At 39.7% G+C, this 18,635-nt stretch overlaps 2 protein-coding genes across 6 annotated transcripts in view; both read left to right on the forward strand.

Moving 5' to 3' along the window:
* Positions 1 to 5,854, forward strand: part of stxbp5a (syntaxin binding protein 5a (tomosyn)) — a 99,672-nt gene extending 93,818 nt beyond the window's left edge. For all 5 annotated transcript variants that reach the window (XM_031321846.2, XM_031321848.2, XM_031321845.2 and 2 more), the window contains 4 exons: positions 823 to 988; positions 1,343 to 1,454; positions 1,560 to 1,780; positions 2,912 to 5,854. In XM_031321846.2, coding sequence (XP_031177706.1) covers positions 823 to 988; positions 1,343 to 1,454; positions 1,560 to 1,780; positions 2,912 to 2,953 — 541 coding nt within the window. In that variant the 3' untranslated portion in view covers positions 2,954 to 5,854. The remainder of the gene's footprint in view (positions 1 to 822; positions 989 to 1,342; positions 1,455 to 1,559; positions 1,781 to 2,911) is intronic.
* Positions 5,855 to 8,958: 3,104 nt separating this feature from the next.
* Positions 8,959 to 18,635, forward strand: part of sash1a (SAM and SH3 domain containing 1a) — a 259,596-nt gene continuing 249,919 nt past the window's right edge. Inside the window, exon 1 of the mRNA XM_031322607.2 lies at positions 8,959 to 9,076. The gene's annotated coding sequence lies outside the window, so the exon portion shown is untranslated. The remainder of the gene's footprint in view (positions 9,077 to 18,635) is intronic.

Genomic DNA, 18,635 nt, shown 5'->3' on the forward strand with positions numbered 1-18,635 from the left:
CAATATTCAGTGTCATATCACTTCAATGTTATGTGACGATGGAATTATCCTTGATACAATGTTGCTCTAAGTACTAGCTTTGTTATGTGTCATTTATTCATTCACAATTCCGTATATTCTACAAGTGTAAAACAACTGTTGTTTGTTTTTTAACAATGTTATCTGGGTAATAGATTGCCTGAACTTTTAAATGGCAGAAACAAATGCTGTCACCACTGAGGTGGACATGCTCATCATATTATATCCTCAATTAAACATTTCTTTTTGCTCAAGTTGTCATTCAAAGTCACGACACAAACGTTTGTCCTCTTGCAAAACACACAAACAACACAAACAACAAACACACCCAGACACATCCTTAGACTTCTCTCCTATCATCCTTTTAACCCCAATGCTAACCTAAACCTTCAACGCTACATTACAGCTAAACGTCCTAAATTTAACAATGTAAACCAAGGTGACACAGGCATGCACACACACATGCAGACATACCAGGTTAATTTTCATGCAGTGTGTGGAAGGGTATAAGTGAGGAGGTGTTTATAACTTTGTCGCTCACCCTCATTAATCTTCACTTCCATAGAGGAGAGAGACCGAGGCAGAACAGTCACCCATATGGCATGACAAAGATAGGATGCCCAGCTGTCTGTCTGCCTGCCTCTGTGTTTGTGTGTGTGTGTGTGTGTGTGTGTGTGTGTGTGTGTGTGTGTGTGTGTGTGTGTGTGTGTGTGTGTGTGTGTGTGTGTGTGTGTGTGTGTGTGTTTGTGCGCAAGTGTGTATGTGTAAAATCACATAAGTCATTTCTGTGCCCCCCCTCTCTAGTGTGCCGGGACTGAGACCGCTCATGGATGTAAACTACCTGCCTTTGACAGACATGCGGATAGCAAGGACCTTCTGCTTCACCAACCTGGGTCAGGCCATGTACCTCTGCTCCCCCACTGAGATCCAGAGGATTACTTACAGCCAGGATACCTGTGAAAACCTACAGGTCAATTTACCTTCTATATACAGTACAGTATGCATATGGATTTAATGTGGCATGGTTCAGGATTTGAGGGTTTAAATCATAAATAAAGTTTTGCAGATTATATCCTACGTTTTGGGAGCATACAAGAACTGCATAGAAAACATTTCATATTAAAGGCAATTAATATGATCATGTCAAATAACTGGATAACATAAAGGAAATATGTTTGGGAATGTGCATACAAGGTATGTACTGTGCTGTGTATTCATATGTATATGTATTGTACTGCAGTCGATACCAAAACACTGTATAAATAGACATGGGCAGTTAAACTGTACAGTATGTAGCAGGATGATGTGTGTGTTGATGTTTCAGGAGATGCTGGGTGAACTTTTTACACCAGTGGAGACACCAGAGGCACCCAACAGAGGGTTCTTCAAAGGCCTCTTTGGGGGAGGAGCACAGTCGCTGGACAGGGAGGAGCTATGTATGCCAAACCTACACACGCCCAGATATACAGCAGTTCAGTCTTTTATTGATTCAACCTCTCACTCACACATCTCTCCCTGTTCTTTTTCCTTCCTTAACTTAGTTGGTGAGGTGTCAGCTGGAAAGGCATCACGAAGTCTGGCCCAGCACATCCCAGGCCCGGGTGGCATTGAGGGCATGAAGGGGGCAGCGTCTGGTATAGTTGGAGATCTGGCACGCGCCCGGATAGCACTGGATGAAAGAGGCCAGAAACTGGGCGAGCTGGATGAGAGGACAGCTGCCATGATGGCCAGCGCAGACTCCTTTTCCAAACATGCCCACGAGGTAACAGAATATGTTTAAAGGTGCTGTAGGTAGGATTGGGAAGATCCAGGACTTAGCCAACAAATTTGAACATCAACAACTTCTCAGTCCCTCCCCCCTTTCTGCTAAAGCCCAAAATGGTCTCCTAAGCCCCTCCCCCCACAAGGGAGAATGAATGCGTGTGTATGAGCAGTGATTGACACGCAGTTAGACACCCCCCCTGGCCCTAATTGGTGGATCTGAACAGGGAGCTGTGGATTTTTGCAAATCGCACTACAGGCTGTAGGTTTTGGCAGATTTTTTTTTTAATTACCTGTTTCATGTAGTTCTACTTAAACATAGGGTTAGTTTCAGCAAATATGACAGAAAGTTAGTTTTATAAGTCTTACCTACTGCACCTTTAAATGTCTAAAATCTAGAGAAAACATTAAACCCCATGAGACGTCACAGCAAGGACACCATAGCTGCTCGTGCTTGTTTCAGTTCTGATTTGATCATCAGAGCTGGTTACAATATCTGGTAAAACTGCATAACAGCAAATGTTTGTGAGAAATATCAATCCTCCCTAAACACAATGTATAAGAAAAGCATACAACACATCTGATGTAGTGCAGTGAAATACTGTATGTATTTCCGAATACTGAGAGCTTAGTCTTACACACTATTTACCCACTAGTTGGCAGTACATGCCTGTAGAAAGTTCCCAGTACCGTGGCTAGGGAGTCTAATTTTCTATTCATAAATGAGATAGACATAGTAAAAAAAAAGGAAAGACAAGGACATCATTACAATACATTTTTTTATGGCCACACAATTGTTTGGCCATAAACAAAAAATCTAATTTGAGTTCTGGCCTAGTCTTTCCTTTTTTATGATCTAAATTATTTAGGGAGGGTCCAGCACCCAGACTATAAGGTCTGGTCCTGAGTTTAGTGTGTTGTGTCATATTTTTTATAGACATAGAATTAATATATGTAAGGTCTCCTGTTTCCTGCAATGTTTATAATGTTACCAGGTGATCCAAAGTTACAGCAAAATTGTCTTTCTATGACATGACATGAACTTCAGTGACAGCAGTGTAACTCACCAGTCTGGAAGGTATTCCTCATATTTTGAACCATGTTCTCAGTCCAACATTTCCTCTGTTTCCAGATGATGCTGAAGTGCAAAGACAAAAAATGGTACCAGTTCTGATCAGTGACAGTGGAGGAGCAGAGCTCCATGGACACAACTGTCACCTTCCATTGGCCCATTTGGACTCACCGTGACCCCCACCCATGCGTCTGTCCATTCATCCATCCTTCCAAGCCTTCTTCACTGGGACACTTGGGATTTTCTTCCCTAGCACAATGTTGAATACTGTTCTTACCTCAGTCTAAAGGGTGGAACTGAGGGGTAGACAGGGGAGAAGGACAACCTCAGAGGGAGCAAATAAATGGTGTCTTGTTATGTTTTTGTCTCTTAGTTTATCTCTGTTCAACTTCTCCTCCGAGGTAGCCAATTGGCCCAAGCACCTGGAGATTCATCATTCTGATTTGCCAAAATGTCCTTTACTGTTGTCTCCACTCTGAGCCCATCGGGGCCAGTATTCAAACCGACGAACATAGCTGAAAAAAAGACAAATACCTAATGAAGAAACAGACTACAAACATTCTTAAAATGTAAAAAGAAGGAATACGAATCTAAATACATCATTATATATACATAAAGCTAATAAATGTGCAACGCTGTATCCACCTCTGACTGACAAGTACAAAAGTAAGGAATAACTCATCGAGGAGACAGGAGCAGGGTGTGAAGGCCGAAGAAGGAGGCGTTGAAGTGCCAGGGGAAGTGCTGCGTCAGCGATGCCTCCTCTATGCAGAGTCACAGGGATGAAAACAACGTATTCTGATGTACACTGGATATTTCGTCATCTCGCTCAACCTGTAGACTCTCCTCTGTATCTTACAGACTTTCATATCGTTACCAACAGTGTGTGCGTGTATGTGTTAATTTCTATTTTCTTGCCATTCCTCTATTTGTTATTTGTTGGGTTTTTTGCTCTTGTCTATTATTGGAAAATCTCTTATTTTTCTATTGTTGTGAAAGTGGATGATATATGATTTGTTGAAAAAATACATTTTGTGGCTTTTATCTAACAACTCAAATTAATTTCTCCTGACGAAAAGGGCTGGAATCTAAAAGGAGGGCAAGGATATAAAAGGCATATATCGTTAAGTACTCACTGACATGGCAACATCAGCTGTCTTGACTCTGAAATCTCAAAGCAAGTGCGTATGAACCACACACGTTTATTGTTTACCTAAGGATTTCATTTATTGACCTGTGTGATGTGATGTGAACTGCCTCCCTCACCCTCTAATGTCATAATCTTCCACAGTTTGGCTTAGTCTGTGAGTGCGACTGTACAAATGCTGATGAGATCAGTGTTAAATACGTCCAGCCAGATTTGGTGGAGTTTCCAAATTCTGGAATCAATATGGAGATTACATACACATGAGTAGTAACCCTATTTATGTGTTTTCATATATGCAGGATAATAGAGATACTGATGTATAATCCTTTAAAGGCATACATTTAAAACATATTTCAGGTTTTGCTGACAGTTGTCTGTATGAGAAAGTTGTCTGTGTGATTTATTTGTTAATATTTATTTATTGAGGTGCAAGACAGTTGTGTTTGGTGTCAGAAACGTTCACCTTCATTATTATCTCGTTTCTATTTCCATATTTGCAGTGAAGCTCAAATGTGGTGTATCTCTCTGTCTACCAAGCTTTTAATCTTTATTTGTATATAAGTAAATAGTTTGACAATCTAAGACCAACTGGAAAGTAAATGTCGAGGTTTCTCATGCAACAGAAGAGGAGAGAGGCCATATTTTTTCTGACGCCAAAGAGTTGCTTTAGCTTTTCCATTGCATTATCGTTTGGCTCGTCACTCTACCAGACAGTATACGGTAATATGTGTTATACAATATAACTTCACCCATGGAGTGCAGACCCGGGATCAGGTCCATTTGGGAATGTGGTCATCTTCATCACATTTCAGGGTTCAAGAAATGGAGCAAGTTGCAATGGAACTCAGCCATTTATAGTAGTATTGTTTCACATTATGTCATAAAAATGTAACATTTGGACTAATGTTTAATGTTTGAAGGGGCCTAACTGTTGGCTGATAAGGCCTGAACCATTCCACTACAGCTGAAACACAACAATATTTATGGTATTTGTGTGTGTGTCTGTGTGTGTGTGTGTGTGTGTGTGTCAGGGTGTGCTCATGTAAATTAATGGATATCATTTAAGATTTGGGTTGTTTAATAATTGATGTTTATGTCCTAGTCTCACCAGTCAGCAGACTGTGTCCAGTTGAGTGTCTGTTACACTAACTAAAGCCACCAATGACGATAAAAAGATAACAACAGGATAATGTACAATAGAGGATGATCTCTAAACTATGGTTTAATTTCACTGGCGCATGTCTAGGCCCATGCTTAGACTCTGCTTCACTTCAGTCTTTGCCTTTCTCTCTTCCTCAGTAAGTGTACCACTGACTCTCTTGGTTCCACAGCGACAGATATGGCCTTCTCTGTGTTTAGTCAGCATTGTAGTGTGGATGTTGGTAAGTAGCTCTGTCTCTAACCCCCAAAGTGAAGAATAGGAAAAAAAAACAACTTCAGGAAAAAGAACTAGTTTTAGCTAGAAGTCATCCCTGAAAACCTGTTCAATGTCTTTCCCTCCGACCCAACTGTTATTTATGTGTTTCAGGTTTTTTCTTTTTCAATGTTATACTTGTTTTTCATCTTTGTGTGATTTGTTTCTTGTCCATACACTACAGTATGCAGTATTCTTACCCAATACAATCCACACACTCAAGCAACAAGAGGGAGTCCTGTCTATCTGCCATATGCCATCTTCTGTCCTGGATTCAACAGCTATCAGTGGGTTGCAGTATTTTTCTCATTGTAGCCAATTTTCTTGTACAGTTTTATGCAACTTTCACATGGATGTTTATGACTTTATCTGCTGCCACACAAATTTAGAAATTCTGTAGATAGAGATTACTGTGCAATGGAAAATAAAAGTTTAAAATGTTTTTTTTTGTCTTTTAACATCCTTAAAAAATCTTTTTTACTCTGTTCAGATGAAAGAAAAGCATATATTTCAGCACTGTAATATTGGGGGTGAATACAAAGGATAGAGAGTACTGACAAATGTAATAGTATAGGTATGTATGTCCATACTAAGACCTATACTGTAAGTAAAGATGAGGCTCTGAATGGAAAATTGGTTCAAATTATTGCCATATTTGCATCTGTGCACTAGGTGGCAGCAAACACACGCGGTTGTCTCTACATGCAATTAGACTGAACAGGGAAAAGATAAAGACTGGTCAATGCAATCTAACCTGCGAGTTAGTTGATCTAAGGTAAATTTTGACTAGAATAAATGTATAGATAAAGCAGAAATTGTTCATAGATTTCAACTCAAAAGCAGGAAGCAGATCTGTTTAATTTTTCATTTTGAGGTTTAATACAATGGATTTTCTAACAGTTACAGTAATAGCTTGCTTTGTTAGCTTATGGTCTGTTCTTATACTGTTTTGCTGCCTTTCTTAGAGCAACACAATCCTGTATTGATTACGCTAAGTGACTTCCGAATGTGCTCTCTGGTTTCCTTGAAGTCATGACACAGGTGACGAAGTAGTCAGTGGAGCTCTTGAAGGTCACATTTTTTCTGAAAAGGTTTTTTTTACTCTTGGCTGTTTTTTTCCCAAGCTTTTTATACTTGAATTACAGCAATGGCAAAGTACCTCTAGGTGACCTTGATAGTTATTTTTGGTAAAAGAAACTTAGAAATTATCTTACACTTTCTCTTGTATTTTTCCACTTAACTGACTTACAAATACATCACTAATATTAGGAATATACCTCTTGAATCAGAGACATAATTGTCCTAATCTCTGTGAAGCTGCACATTTGGGTTAGTAAGTTCACCAACTGCTGTATTCACAGTTGAGTGGATCACTTACTGCAGCAACCAGAGAGGCTTCCAGCTTGGCAGACGATTTCCTGTCGGGAAGAAAGATTTACACACTGTAACCGTACATTGTCATGAATGTTTCCTGACGTCATGTGTGACCACACTTGGTGACTCATAGTAGTTGGATTTAAGTGTGAAAGCGTTAAGACAAGCAAGACAAAGCAATATTGCATAGAATATAGACATTGAATTTAGTTTTAAACATGCACAGGAACTGGAATTCTTAAGCTTTCTGAATGTCTACAACAATTATAAACCAACACAAAAAACACAACTGCAAATAAAAGTATTGATTGTTGGCTGGAGGGATACAGCAGACTATGATTATATGTCTTCTCTGTAGCTGTTTTATGATGAATCTATCAAAAAGCAGATATACTGCAGTTCCGTAAGTTGATTGTCTCTTGGTTCATACTGTTTTATAACCAATTCTGTAAAATTCTTTATCTGGTCTGCTAATCTGACAGGAACAAATTGGGCAAATCAGAGTTGTGCTTCCCCTCCTCCTACCCTTGTACTCTCTCTTCCAATGTATAAAGAATCGGGGTTATGGCCTTGTGGCGCGTCATCATCACTTCTTTACGTAAACTAAACTATCAAAGTGGTGTCATAATGTTATTATGAAGGATGCATGTTTTTTATCAAAAGACATGCTTGTGTGCCTATGAGAGGTTGAAGGGTAAGTTAAGGGGAGACTGAGACACAGAGACAGAGGGAGGGAGATTGGGTAGGTGATGAAAAAATCATGTTCATTCGTTCAATTTGACTGGAGCCACGAAGAGAAGGTCACCGGGGAGAAATGTTTGTTGATGCATACTGTTTGAACCACTGACCTTGTTAGCACATGGGCAAACACACACACATATAGGGTTAGGTGATCCAGAGCTGAGCACACTGCTCAGCGAATGAAACGTCAGTGTGACTGTTGTTGTGGTGACTGGAAACATGAATGACCTGAGCCATGTCTGCACAGCAGGAATCAGCATGACACCTGAGGGAAACAGGAGGAGGATGAGCTGGATGAACTGGTAGCTTGATTTAAACCATCCCTACAGTCACATTACATGTTTTATGTGTTTTCTTTCTCTCAGTGTCATATTTAGAAAGATAAACCATAAACTGAGTAATGAGAGGCAATGGCAGGTTTTGTTTTGAAATATGTCTATTCATTTTATGAAACCAAAACATGATGTTTATTGTTAAAGATAGCCGAATCTGCCATCTAAAATGCTACGGTTACCTGGCCAAAAGACCATAAGCAATCCAGTTTGATGACATCAGTCATTTTTTAAGGAAGGTGTTACATTTTCCACTTAGATATCTCATTTCAGTAACATAAGCTGCTTAATTTCAAGTTTGGATATCCTGTGTTATTTGGTATTTATTAGATGCTTTTATTTATACTGATATGTTGAATCAAGCCTAAAGATAAATAGCAAAAATAGTACAAGTTTACAGATATGCTTTTATTTTGTAGATCAAATATATGGGTGAACCATCTGTTCAGTTAGATATCACTTTGTATCCTGATCAGATCTTTTGAATGTATTTATTAAGTACAATACAATACTTTTATTATGGGCTACAGCACATTTAATCATCGTTTATTTGTCTAATAAATGGAGAACAGGCGAGCTACTGTAGTTCTGTCAGTCTCCAGTATGGTTCACATGACACACTCTACAAGCTGCAACATTAATCCAACGCACCTTTCCCGAGAAGGCGGCCTATTTAAACCTGCCCTGCCCACTCTAGTGCACTGCTATCCGGCTCAGCCGGCTGTTGCACTTTACAAACTCTGCTTTAATTCTTATACAAAGAATTGCTGCTAGTCTTTGTGCTAATTATGTGGCACTTTACAAGAAAGATCACCGGCTAAGGGCATTATGAATAAATAATTCCATAAACCTGTCTGACAAAAAAAAAAACCACAGGTGTAATTATGGCTGCGTCCCATCAAGGTTTTAAACCAGTTTCTGTGCACTGCTATTGTGCATGGTTGCTAAGAGCGGCTTCAAGTGACACTAACTGGAACCCAGCCATCATTAACCAAATTACACGTGCTTTTCCTGCTGTTACAAACAAATCAAAATGACTGCTGTGGAAAAGGTCGTTTGGTAACTCTGTTACTCTTCGTCATTTTTTTTTTTTTTTTTTTTTTCTATAGTTGTATCAGTTGTAAGTTAGGCAGACAAACAAACTTAAAGCCAGAAGTTGGAGTTTGCTATTAGCATGGGACCTCGAATTGACTGTATGACATCTTTACAACAACAAGGTAAGCATTAGCTAGCTAGCTGCTCGTGCCAATATACTTACTATCAGTTATTCCTTCCTTCTGTCTGTTCAGTTGTTTTCGGTGCTCGGCAACATTATGCAGTCTTATTTTATTGAAATATGTTACTGCATGCAATGTATTTGTGTCTGTTGGCTGCTAATATCGGCTGTTTTTATGCTGCTGCAATCTTCCTGTAGGCCTATGCAGTATTTGCTTCATTTGTTGTCAATGCTGAACTCTTTTGTGGCAAATTGGCATGCACAGTATGGTGTTTTCCTGTTGACTTACATAGTGATTAAATATGAATACTAGCTTGAGTAATGAATGAGCTGCATTGTTATTGCAACATATTTCCCCCGGCTGTTCCTGCTGTCTCCTGTTTGCTCCTTCTCTGAAGTTAGTAGAGGGTAATATTGTATTTTGGCTTGGATGTAAACATGATTGTTGTCTTGCACACAGCATATTCCCATAATAATTTCCCTGTAATATTGGCTTCATGGGAAAACTCGACATGGCTTTTGTCACACATTCACATTTTCTACAAGCATTTCTTCTTCAGTTAAGGTTTGGACAACTTCATTGAAGGCTTTATGTGTCAACTTGCTTTGCTATTTATATCACTTGCATCTGACTGCCAAGCTCTTTTGTTGTTTGCAGTGCTGCCACACTCAGCCTCACGCACTGCCAACCTTCATCTTATGAAGGAATATTGTCTGCTACAAGAATGTTTTGGGTGAATTTAATGTGTAATTTTTAATAATCACCGACTGCATGAAGTTAGCCTTGTTTTTGGATTGATGTTCAGTCTGAGTTGGATGAGTTCACTTTCAACTGGTTCAATTGAGATTATAATTGTAAACCCACAGTAAATGATTACTGTATTTGTGGATATATGGTAATGACATGTTGATGCTATTTTTGGGACCTTTTTATAGGTCATAAGTCATAGTTGGTTAAAATTGTGGACTTGTAGAAATACAGTGACTATTTTTGTCCATCACAGTCACCTCCTTCTTACAGTAGTAAAATACTGTATGGAGGATCGAGTTTGGAAACATGAGTATCTTTAACTTACTGTACTTACTTACTATGCTTCTATAGACTGAGGCCAAAAGGATGACTTTATGTTTATTGTGTTCTACAAGGATTAAGGGAAAGAAGATACACTATTAAATGGTGCCTTTGGATGTTGTTTCATCTCTTGTTCTGTTAGAAAAATATGCACCGTATTCCGTGATCTCTCTGATTTAAACCAATTTTCAGTTGCTGCTGAAAAGGCATCTATTGCTCTGATGATAAAGAGGCAGAACTTGAGCTCTTAGTCAAGGCTCATTTAAATACATATGTTTCTGTTTGGTTTAACTGCACCTAGTTAACACCCAACACACACACAACAGAGAAATGTGTTAAAAGGATAATTTGCTCCAATCTGTCAAAGCTGAGAAGTGTGTGTGTGTGTGTGTGTGTGTGTGTGTGTGTGTGTGTGTGTGTGTGTGTGTGTGTGTGTGTGTTGAAAAGACATGGGTGTGGTTGGAACCTTGACCTTGTAATTTTATAATAAATTTAGCACAAAAAGTAGGGAAATTTGTGTTTGGTAGATTATTTCTCTGTGGTAACAATGTTTTTTGGCAATAAATCTTATACTGTTGGAAAGCCTGTTTAGTTTAGTAGAACATGCATTTGTGGGATGAGCAGCAGCGCTGAGTATGTGGGTTGTATCCATGAAAAATTTGCCAAATCTTCTCTGCCAATGCCAAACAGCCATAGACTCGTTTGGTGGATTGGATGATTCTGCCTACGGCAGTTGGATCGTAGGCAGAATCGATTTCTAAATGGAAAAACAAGGCTTGTCATCATTGGAGGCAATCTCAATGCAGAGAGATATAGAGATGAGATTCTGCAACCAGTGGCAATCCCATATCTCCACAGTCTGGGACCGAACTCTATCCTCCAAGATGACAACGCTCGCCCCCACAGGGCGGGGTTTATCAGAGACTACCTCCAGAATGTGGGAGTGGAGAGGATGGAATGGCCTGCCAGCAGTCCTGACCTCAACCCCATTGAACACTTGCGGGATCAGCTTGGGCGTGCTGTTCGTGCAAGAGTGACCAACACAACCATGTTGGCTGACTTGCGACAAATGCTGATTGAAGAATGGGATGCCATCCCACAGCAGTGTGTGACCAGCATGAGGAGGAGGTGCCAGGCTGTTGTGGCTGTGTATGGTTCTTCCACACGCTACTGAGGCTCCTGTTTGTGAAATGAATAAATTGTTAAATTGCCAATATGTCTTGTTTCTTCAAACTTCAATCATCCAATCCACCAAACACCAAACGAGTCAATGGCAGAATAAGCTGTTTGGCATTGGCAGAGAAGATTTGGCAAATTTTCCATGGGCGCAACCCACATACTCAGTGCTGCTGCTCATCCCACAAATGCATGTTCCTTACAAATGGGGCACCATTTGAAAGGGAACTAAACAGGCGTTCCAACGGTATAAGATCTATTGCCAAAAAGCATTGTTACCACAGAGAAATAATCTACCAAATACAAATTTCCTTACTTTTTGTGCTAAGTTTAGCTTGAACTCGGTACTTCTCTCCCTGGTGGAGTGAACAGAGTCTGAAGGCTCAGTGATGGAGCTGTGACCTGCTGCCCTGTGGTTGGTCAATCACAAGCTTTCCTCTCTGCCCTTGAGACAAGACTCCCATTGGGATAGTCTTTTGTACATGTGCTGTCTACCTTCACTCACAGGCCGCAAGGGCCGCTATTAAAAAAAATAAAATAACCAAATACATGTACGCACATTTAGCAGAGAGGCAATGGACACACGCATGCAAAAGACGTCATGGAATGCAGACCGAAACAAAATGGCCACCATCCAAATCCTCAGCCTGTGCAATTTCAATTTGCTGTAATATGTGGTTTTGAAATACCACAGCACTAATAAACACAAATTGAGGTCTTGTGTGTATAATTTCAGTGAAGTTTAATCAGTATGGTTCCGTGAGCCATGACTAAGGGATGGAAGACTTATTCCTAGAGAGTAGAGATGGTGGAAAACGTTGGACGTTGCGGTCATATTATAGCTGGTCCATTTTAATCAATGACCATAGTCTTTGATTTTAAGGTACAGACATTCCACACGTGATCATTCTGTATTCTTTATCAAATTACAATCTCCTCATGATCATTCTGTTTTGAGACTTCGCTCTCCACGTAAAATGGAGAGTTGTATTATTCCATTCAGTGTGGCTATATTCTGCCACTACATGAAGATGAGGTTTTTGATGCATTTGTCCTGTAGGGCCCAAGCTTCTCTGATAGCAAAAGGTACTGTACTCTTGAAGGAGAGAAGGCACTTAAAAAAAAAAAAAAAGACATGCATGCCTGCCATTTGGGTTCATTTGTTTAAGGATTTGATTTGTTGTGTGTCTGAACAATCTTTGAACATTTTATTCGTCAACATATTTGATGCTGTGTAGGAAAGAGTGCTTGGCTTTCTCCCAGAGAGGGGCCGTTTCAATATGCAAGGCATGCCGTGTTTTTAGCATAAAAGGAATGAAACTTTAATGGCTGGTTTGAAAGCAGCCTCAGAGCTCCAGCGGCTAGCACAGATAATTTCACCGCATGAGATAGTTCCATCATTAACTCGTAACTGCATTCAGAAGAGTTTGCAAAGTTTCTTTTTAATCGTATGTAATTAATTTTTACTGCTTCCTTTTAATTATTGTTATAATTGAATGTGGATTAATATGAAGAGGAACACATCCTCCATCTGCTTTTAAAGTCTTCTCTCTTTCTTTTCAAAAACAGAGGTGCAATCCCAGCCACACTGTAACATCTGGCAACTACTTTCATGTGTCCTGGTTACCATGACAAAATTCATCAAGGATGTACTCTTTCTGCCATTATGCATATTTGATCATACCAGGAGATGTAATCTAGTGGTTGCACCTCATCAATAATTAACAGTCTCAGCAAGTTATGTTTATATTTCCTGTATGGCAACATGAGAGTGTCTATTACTGCGGTTAACATGTGGAAGGACATTGTTGCTGCACAGCAGTTTTGACTGTATTGTGCACCATTTTGTATAAAGAGTGACTGACTGTCTTATCTACCAAGTGTAAATAACCAAACCTGTTTTCAAATATTTGTTCAGTATTCCCATAAGACCCATAATCTAAAGGTGCAGTCAAAGGGTTCTTGTGGGAGTAATAAATACCCATGATCCTTATCTAGGCCACACAGATCCCCCGTCTGAGGAGGATGGAGGCTATCTTTTCTCTTAGATTTAAACCCACCACTCTTCTGTTCATACTGGAATGTCTATAATTTCACAGCAGGGAACAATGTGGAGTTTAAGAGCCTTCGCCTTGTGCGGACTACTGCTGCACGCACCCTTAATAATGATTGAATCCTGGAACACGCACACAGCATTTATCCTCAATCTTTCATAGACTAAGGACCATTTGCAGAACCTCAGCTAAAGAGACACATTTCTGTAAAGTAAGACGCATGTTTAATCTCCTCGCATTAGGTGTCCAGTTGTGTAAAATATGTTCTTGGATAATTATAGCATAATAGGAAATTGTTAAAAATAGATTCTGACCTGTTGTGTCGGAAGTGCCCTTTTATCAAAATGCCATAAAGCGAATCACCAACTGGGAGGGAACCCATTCATTGTCCTAATTTGTCTGCCCAAGGACAGGCTGTTCCAAATCTGGATAGTAACTTGCTGTTCGGGCAATCTGTGGTCCTTGAGGTTAGGACGAGCTACAATTAGTGCAGTCTTTGCTTTAATTCAGTAGTACAGTGTAAGCAATAATTTGGAGAAGTCTGACAGTGTCGTGGTGACACGCTTGTCTTCCTAGAAGTGTGGTCTGAGGTCTAAGTGAGACAACCAGGGAGCTGTCTGTGTAATTTACTAGGCACATTGTTCAACATGGATTTGTGGAATTTTTTTTCATTTTTTTCCCCCCACTCTTAACTTAGTTAAGTCACAGAGATAACAGAGGATTTGCTGTATGGCAAATCAAAGCCAGCGACTTTTAAACAGACGGTAGATTGAAAAGCAACATTGGTGGCATTTTCCCACAAATCTTACATTCCACAAATAATTTTGTACCAGTGTAATTCATTTTCATTTTTTTTTTTTTACCTTGAAGTTTTCTTTTGTGGATCCTTGGTAACAATGTCTCCAACAGTAATATAAGTTGTCTGGGGACACTAAGCAGCCCAGCTGTACTCCCCTGTGATGGACTGGCTCTGCCATTCATTGAAGTTTCAGGCTCTGCAGGATGAACATTTGAGAGAGGCAGGCTGTGATGACCTTCTACTTTTATTACATACAATACGGGGGAGTTAACTGAAGCCATTTGCTGGCCTTCAGGACACATAGCAGTCTGAGTGATGTGAGGTTACAGAAGGGCAAAACTGTAGGTGTGAATAGCCAAATCTGGTCAGCATATTTCCCGCCCCAAACCTCAATAATGGACCTGGTGAGCTGAAATGTAGGCTTGGAGAGGATGAAAGTATTGTATTAAGAGATGGATGAGATGGCATGTTAATGGTGGCTAACGCTAGCTGCACTCTACCTAGTCTATATCCTTGATGTTCCACTTCCGTTATTGCTCTGGTGCCGCAGGAAATTCCGCCCGCTGCATGCATTTTCCGTTTCCTTCCGCTTTCTTTGTGTTGGGATTTTAAATTCAGTGGATTAATGAGGACTATTGTTAACTGCTCCTCAGATCTCTGCAGGGTAAATTGAGACCGTTCGCTAGACTCTGTCCAATCTGAGTTTTCTCTCACATGACTATTTTGCAGCGGCTCTGTGCAGAGTTTAGCGCCGCCCATGACGATTCTGATTGGGTTTAAAGAAATGCCATTAAACCAGAGCACGTTTTCCTCCCATCCCCAAATGCTATGTGGAGTAGCCAGACCCTCCTTCAGTGCGCTTTGGAGGAGGGTCTGGCAAAGCGAGACTACACTCTACCTAATGTAGTAACATTTTAGATTTATTAATGTAAAGTAACTTTTGTTCTGCTACCTACTGTCAGTCTTTCCCATCAGGACTCTTAAAACGTAGTTGAACTAGGGCTGTGGTTTCAGTACGTATGTCATTTTTTTTTTTTAATCCTCATGCTTGATGCCATATTGCTTTTCACTGAACCAAAATATTGTGTGATCATAGGCTGCCTAAATTATTGTGAAATACAAAAAGTCTACTCCATTTGCCTCGTATTACTCCATACACAAATATGCATTTTTAGTTTTTAATTATATAATGAGCATTAAGTAGGCAAATATCTGCTGATAAATATCACATATGATCAAAAGCTCCAGGACCATTTCTAAATGGACCTGGATGTTTTCTCAACAAAACATTAATTTCTTCTTTAACTGACATCGACTGTTGTCCTTTTGTATGGAATCTTAAGTGTTTGTACACAGTGAGACTTTATACTTCTCCTATCTGTTTGAATAGCACACAGGGTCTAATTAAAATGTCTGGCCAGTAAATTGCCCTGTTCTCCCGCAACAGCAGTTTGGGCGCTGTGGTAAAAAACCTAGAATGAAAAAACTCAGCAGCACAAACAGGGAAGATGGTCTGGAGTAGGGCTGCACAATATAAGGAAATTATCTGATTGAGATTATTTTGACTGATATTGCGATATGATTCACGATATTGGAGAGAATGATCATTTTTGTATCATTATTCTCATTTTCATTGAAAAAATATTAAAGTCTAAAAAATGAAAATGATTATAGTTTGCAAATATTTTTTGCGAGGATCTGTACCAAACAAAGATTTTTTCTTTAGTCTGTAGGATAGGATTTGTAGGCCGGGACGTCTCAGCAGCAAAAACACAAGCCACTAAGTACACAGCTTAGCCCTGCTTCCTCATTCAGTTTTCCTTTGTGTCATTTCAGATCACACACGGTAATTGTTTAATGCACCGTTTCACAAAACTAGGTGCTACAGAAAACAAATCAACGGTATGTGATGTGGTTTGTCATCTTACTTTGGACCCATGTGTCTTTGGCTGAGGATATTCCCCCGCTGGAATTTCCAGCGATTCAGGCACCTCATTTTGGAATTTTTGAACGGCTGCCTGGCAGCTGCTGGTGTTTCCAAGGCAACTGTGTGATTGGGAAATGGGATTTGAATGGTGACTGTCAGTGAGGAAAATTGAACGCTGCCACAGGGATACATTTTACCCTGTGATAGTTTACGCTAAATGTGGGTCAATCATAAGCTTCTATTAAGTCTTCACCCTGGTGAGGCATATTAATTTGCATTTTGCTTGACTTGTCTGTATTCCATTAAGAGTAGTAGGCCGCTCGCTGGTTTCTAGAGCTGCAGTATAATGTGTGATGAATGTGTCAGTATGATAAATAAAAAGAACTTCCAGTGCTTGCAGGCTAATGGAGGCAGATGTCATCCTGCACTTTGCTTGCCTTTTGATCACAGTTTCTTGATCAGGCAGCTCATTAAATAAACAATGTATTGACATGTACAGGGATTGAACAATAATTAAGTACAGCAATGGTTTGCATTACTGGCACTTTCTAAACAATACTTTATTCCAAGTTGTTGATAAATGCTGTCATTAATGCTCCATTGTGTTTAGTCTGCCCTGACAATCCCAGTCAGTGTGATCATGTTTATCTCAGCTGCCAATAAATATCATGGCTTCCAAAATTAAGTAATTAAAAGTCACCATTACACTGACATGATGTTTAAAGGCTTGAAGCATATGGCTTGTTAGTCTAAATTCTATTAAATCTAATGTCTTATTCTTTAATAGCCTAATTTAATTTCGATAATATACTCATAAACAATAAGTAACATTTCTGAGAACATTATTCTGATAAATAATTTACTTGTGCTTGGTCATTTAATTATAGGGTTTACATGAAATAGATAGAGCTGATTTATTTATATATTCAGCCAAGACCCGACATTACATCTTAAAAGACTAGAATACAATTTCACCAAGACAAGCTCAGGCAGCTTCTATCAGTCTTAACGACACACAAAAATTTTACTTATGACACATTGGCAGTGTGATGATATGAATATTTTAGATATGTGCCGTATCTAATGGCATGTTTCAAACCAGATCCTAATGGATTCTTTGCAAAGGCATTACCAACTAGGCAGAGAGGAGCATCTGCATACCAGGTTATAAATCATGTAATTACAGCTGTTTAATAGCTGTACCTTTTATTAGCCAATTTGTGTGAAGCATTATCAAATGAAGAAGCCACACACAAGCCATCAATGTATCATGTCATGTATGATGTATTTAAGCTTATTGTGGGTGATTTGTAAACTACTAGTGCAGTGCCCGTTCAAAACGTGCCTGTTTTGGAATGGGCCGACTGCTTGGCCTCCTGTATTGCGGCTTGCAGCTTTCTCCAGAACCATTGTACCTCAACCTGTAACTAGAGGTTCGCAATAATAAAACATAACGATATTTCCTGTTGAGGTGAAAAGTTGTCTCGCGATATCAGTACTCAAGTGCAGAGCAGCAGTTAGCATGACGGAGTCTGGCTTTGATCTTGAAATTAGCATAGAAGAGATCCCCCTGCTCGTTCACCAAAGTTGAACTTTTTTTTTTTGCGGAGTTGCAGTTGGAAAAAAGCTGCCTGTAAAACCCAGCATTAGAATGTTAGAGGGTACCGCCACTCTTCTCTCTCTCTCTCTCTCTCTCTCTCGCTCTCTCTCTCTCTCTCTCTCGCTCTCTCTCTCTCTCTCTCTCTCTCTCTCTCTCTCTCTCTCTCTCTCTCTCTCTCTCTCTCTCTCTCTCTCTCTCTCCCCCTCGCCCAAGACACACGTCCGCTGCCCGGCAGCAGTTCAGTGTGGCTACTGCTCTTTTTTTTTTTTTCTTCTTTTTTTTTCTGTCTTTTTTTAAAATGAGTCAGGAAGCCGACCGATCGGATGAACGGTTCTTGAGATATTTGAAAGACAACGGACACACACACACAAAGGTTTCTTGATAGAATACATCAAATTATTTGTTACTGATTTAGGTTGATTTTATTCAAAATGATCTTGAACTCCCCTCACAAGTCCCTTCTTTTTGCATCAGCTAAAACTTATGTTTGTTAATCTGTTCAGTTTCCTCTAGATCCTCAGATTTTTCATAGAGTAAAGGGCATACAAAATCTTATAGGATGACAAGAGGGATGGGTGATACTTGTTCATGTCTAGTTGGGAAAATAATTGAGGTTGTCATATCACTTGGTTGTCATGGCAATCTTATGGATGTCACACAGGGGCAGTTCTCTGATCTACTGAGATGCTGACCACACTCACGTGCCACAGGGGAAGAGTTTCACTGATCAGGACAAAGCACTTGTACAGAGGAAAAGTTACTGGGAGGGCAGGGAACGCAATTACACTGCCAGCCATAGCTTTGCCATTAGACATATACACATTAGAGCTGTCAGTATTCCTCTATAATACCAAATTCCATTTGTTATTTTTTTTAAATATTCAAATGCAGCCTGTTAGGTATGTACTACACTACTCATAATTGTCAATGCC

This window comes from Sander lucioperca, chromosome 19, assembly GCF_008315115.2.
Source record: "Sander lucioperca isolate FBNREF2018 chromosome 19, SLUC_FBN_1.2, whole genome shotgun sequence".
Classification (NCBI taxonomy): domain Eukaryota; kingdom Metazoa; phylum Chordata; class Actinopteri; order Perciformes; family Percidae; genus Sander; species Sander lucioperca.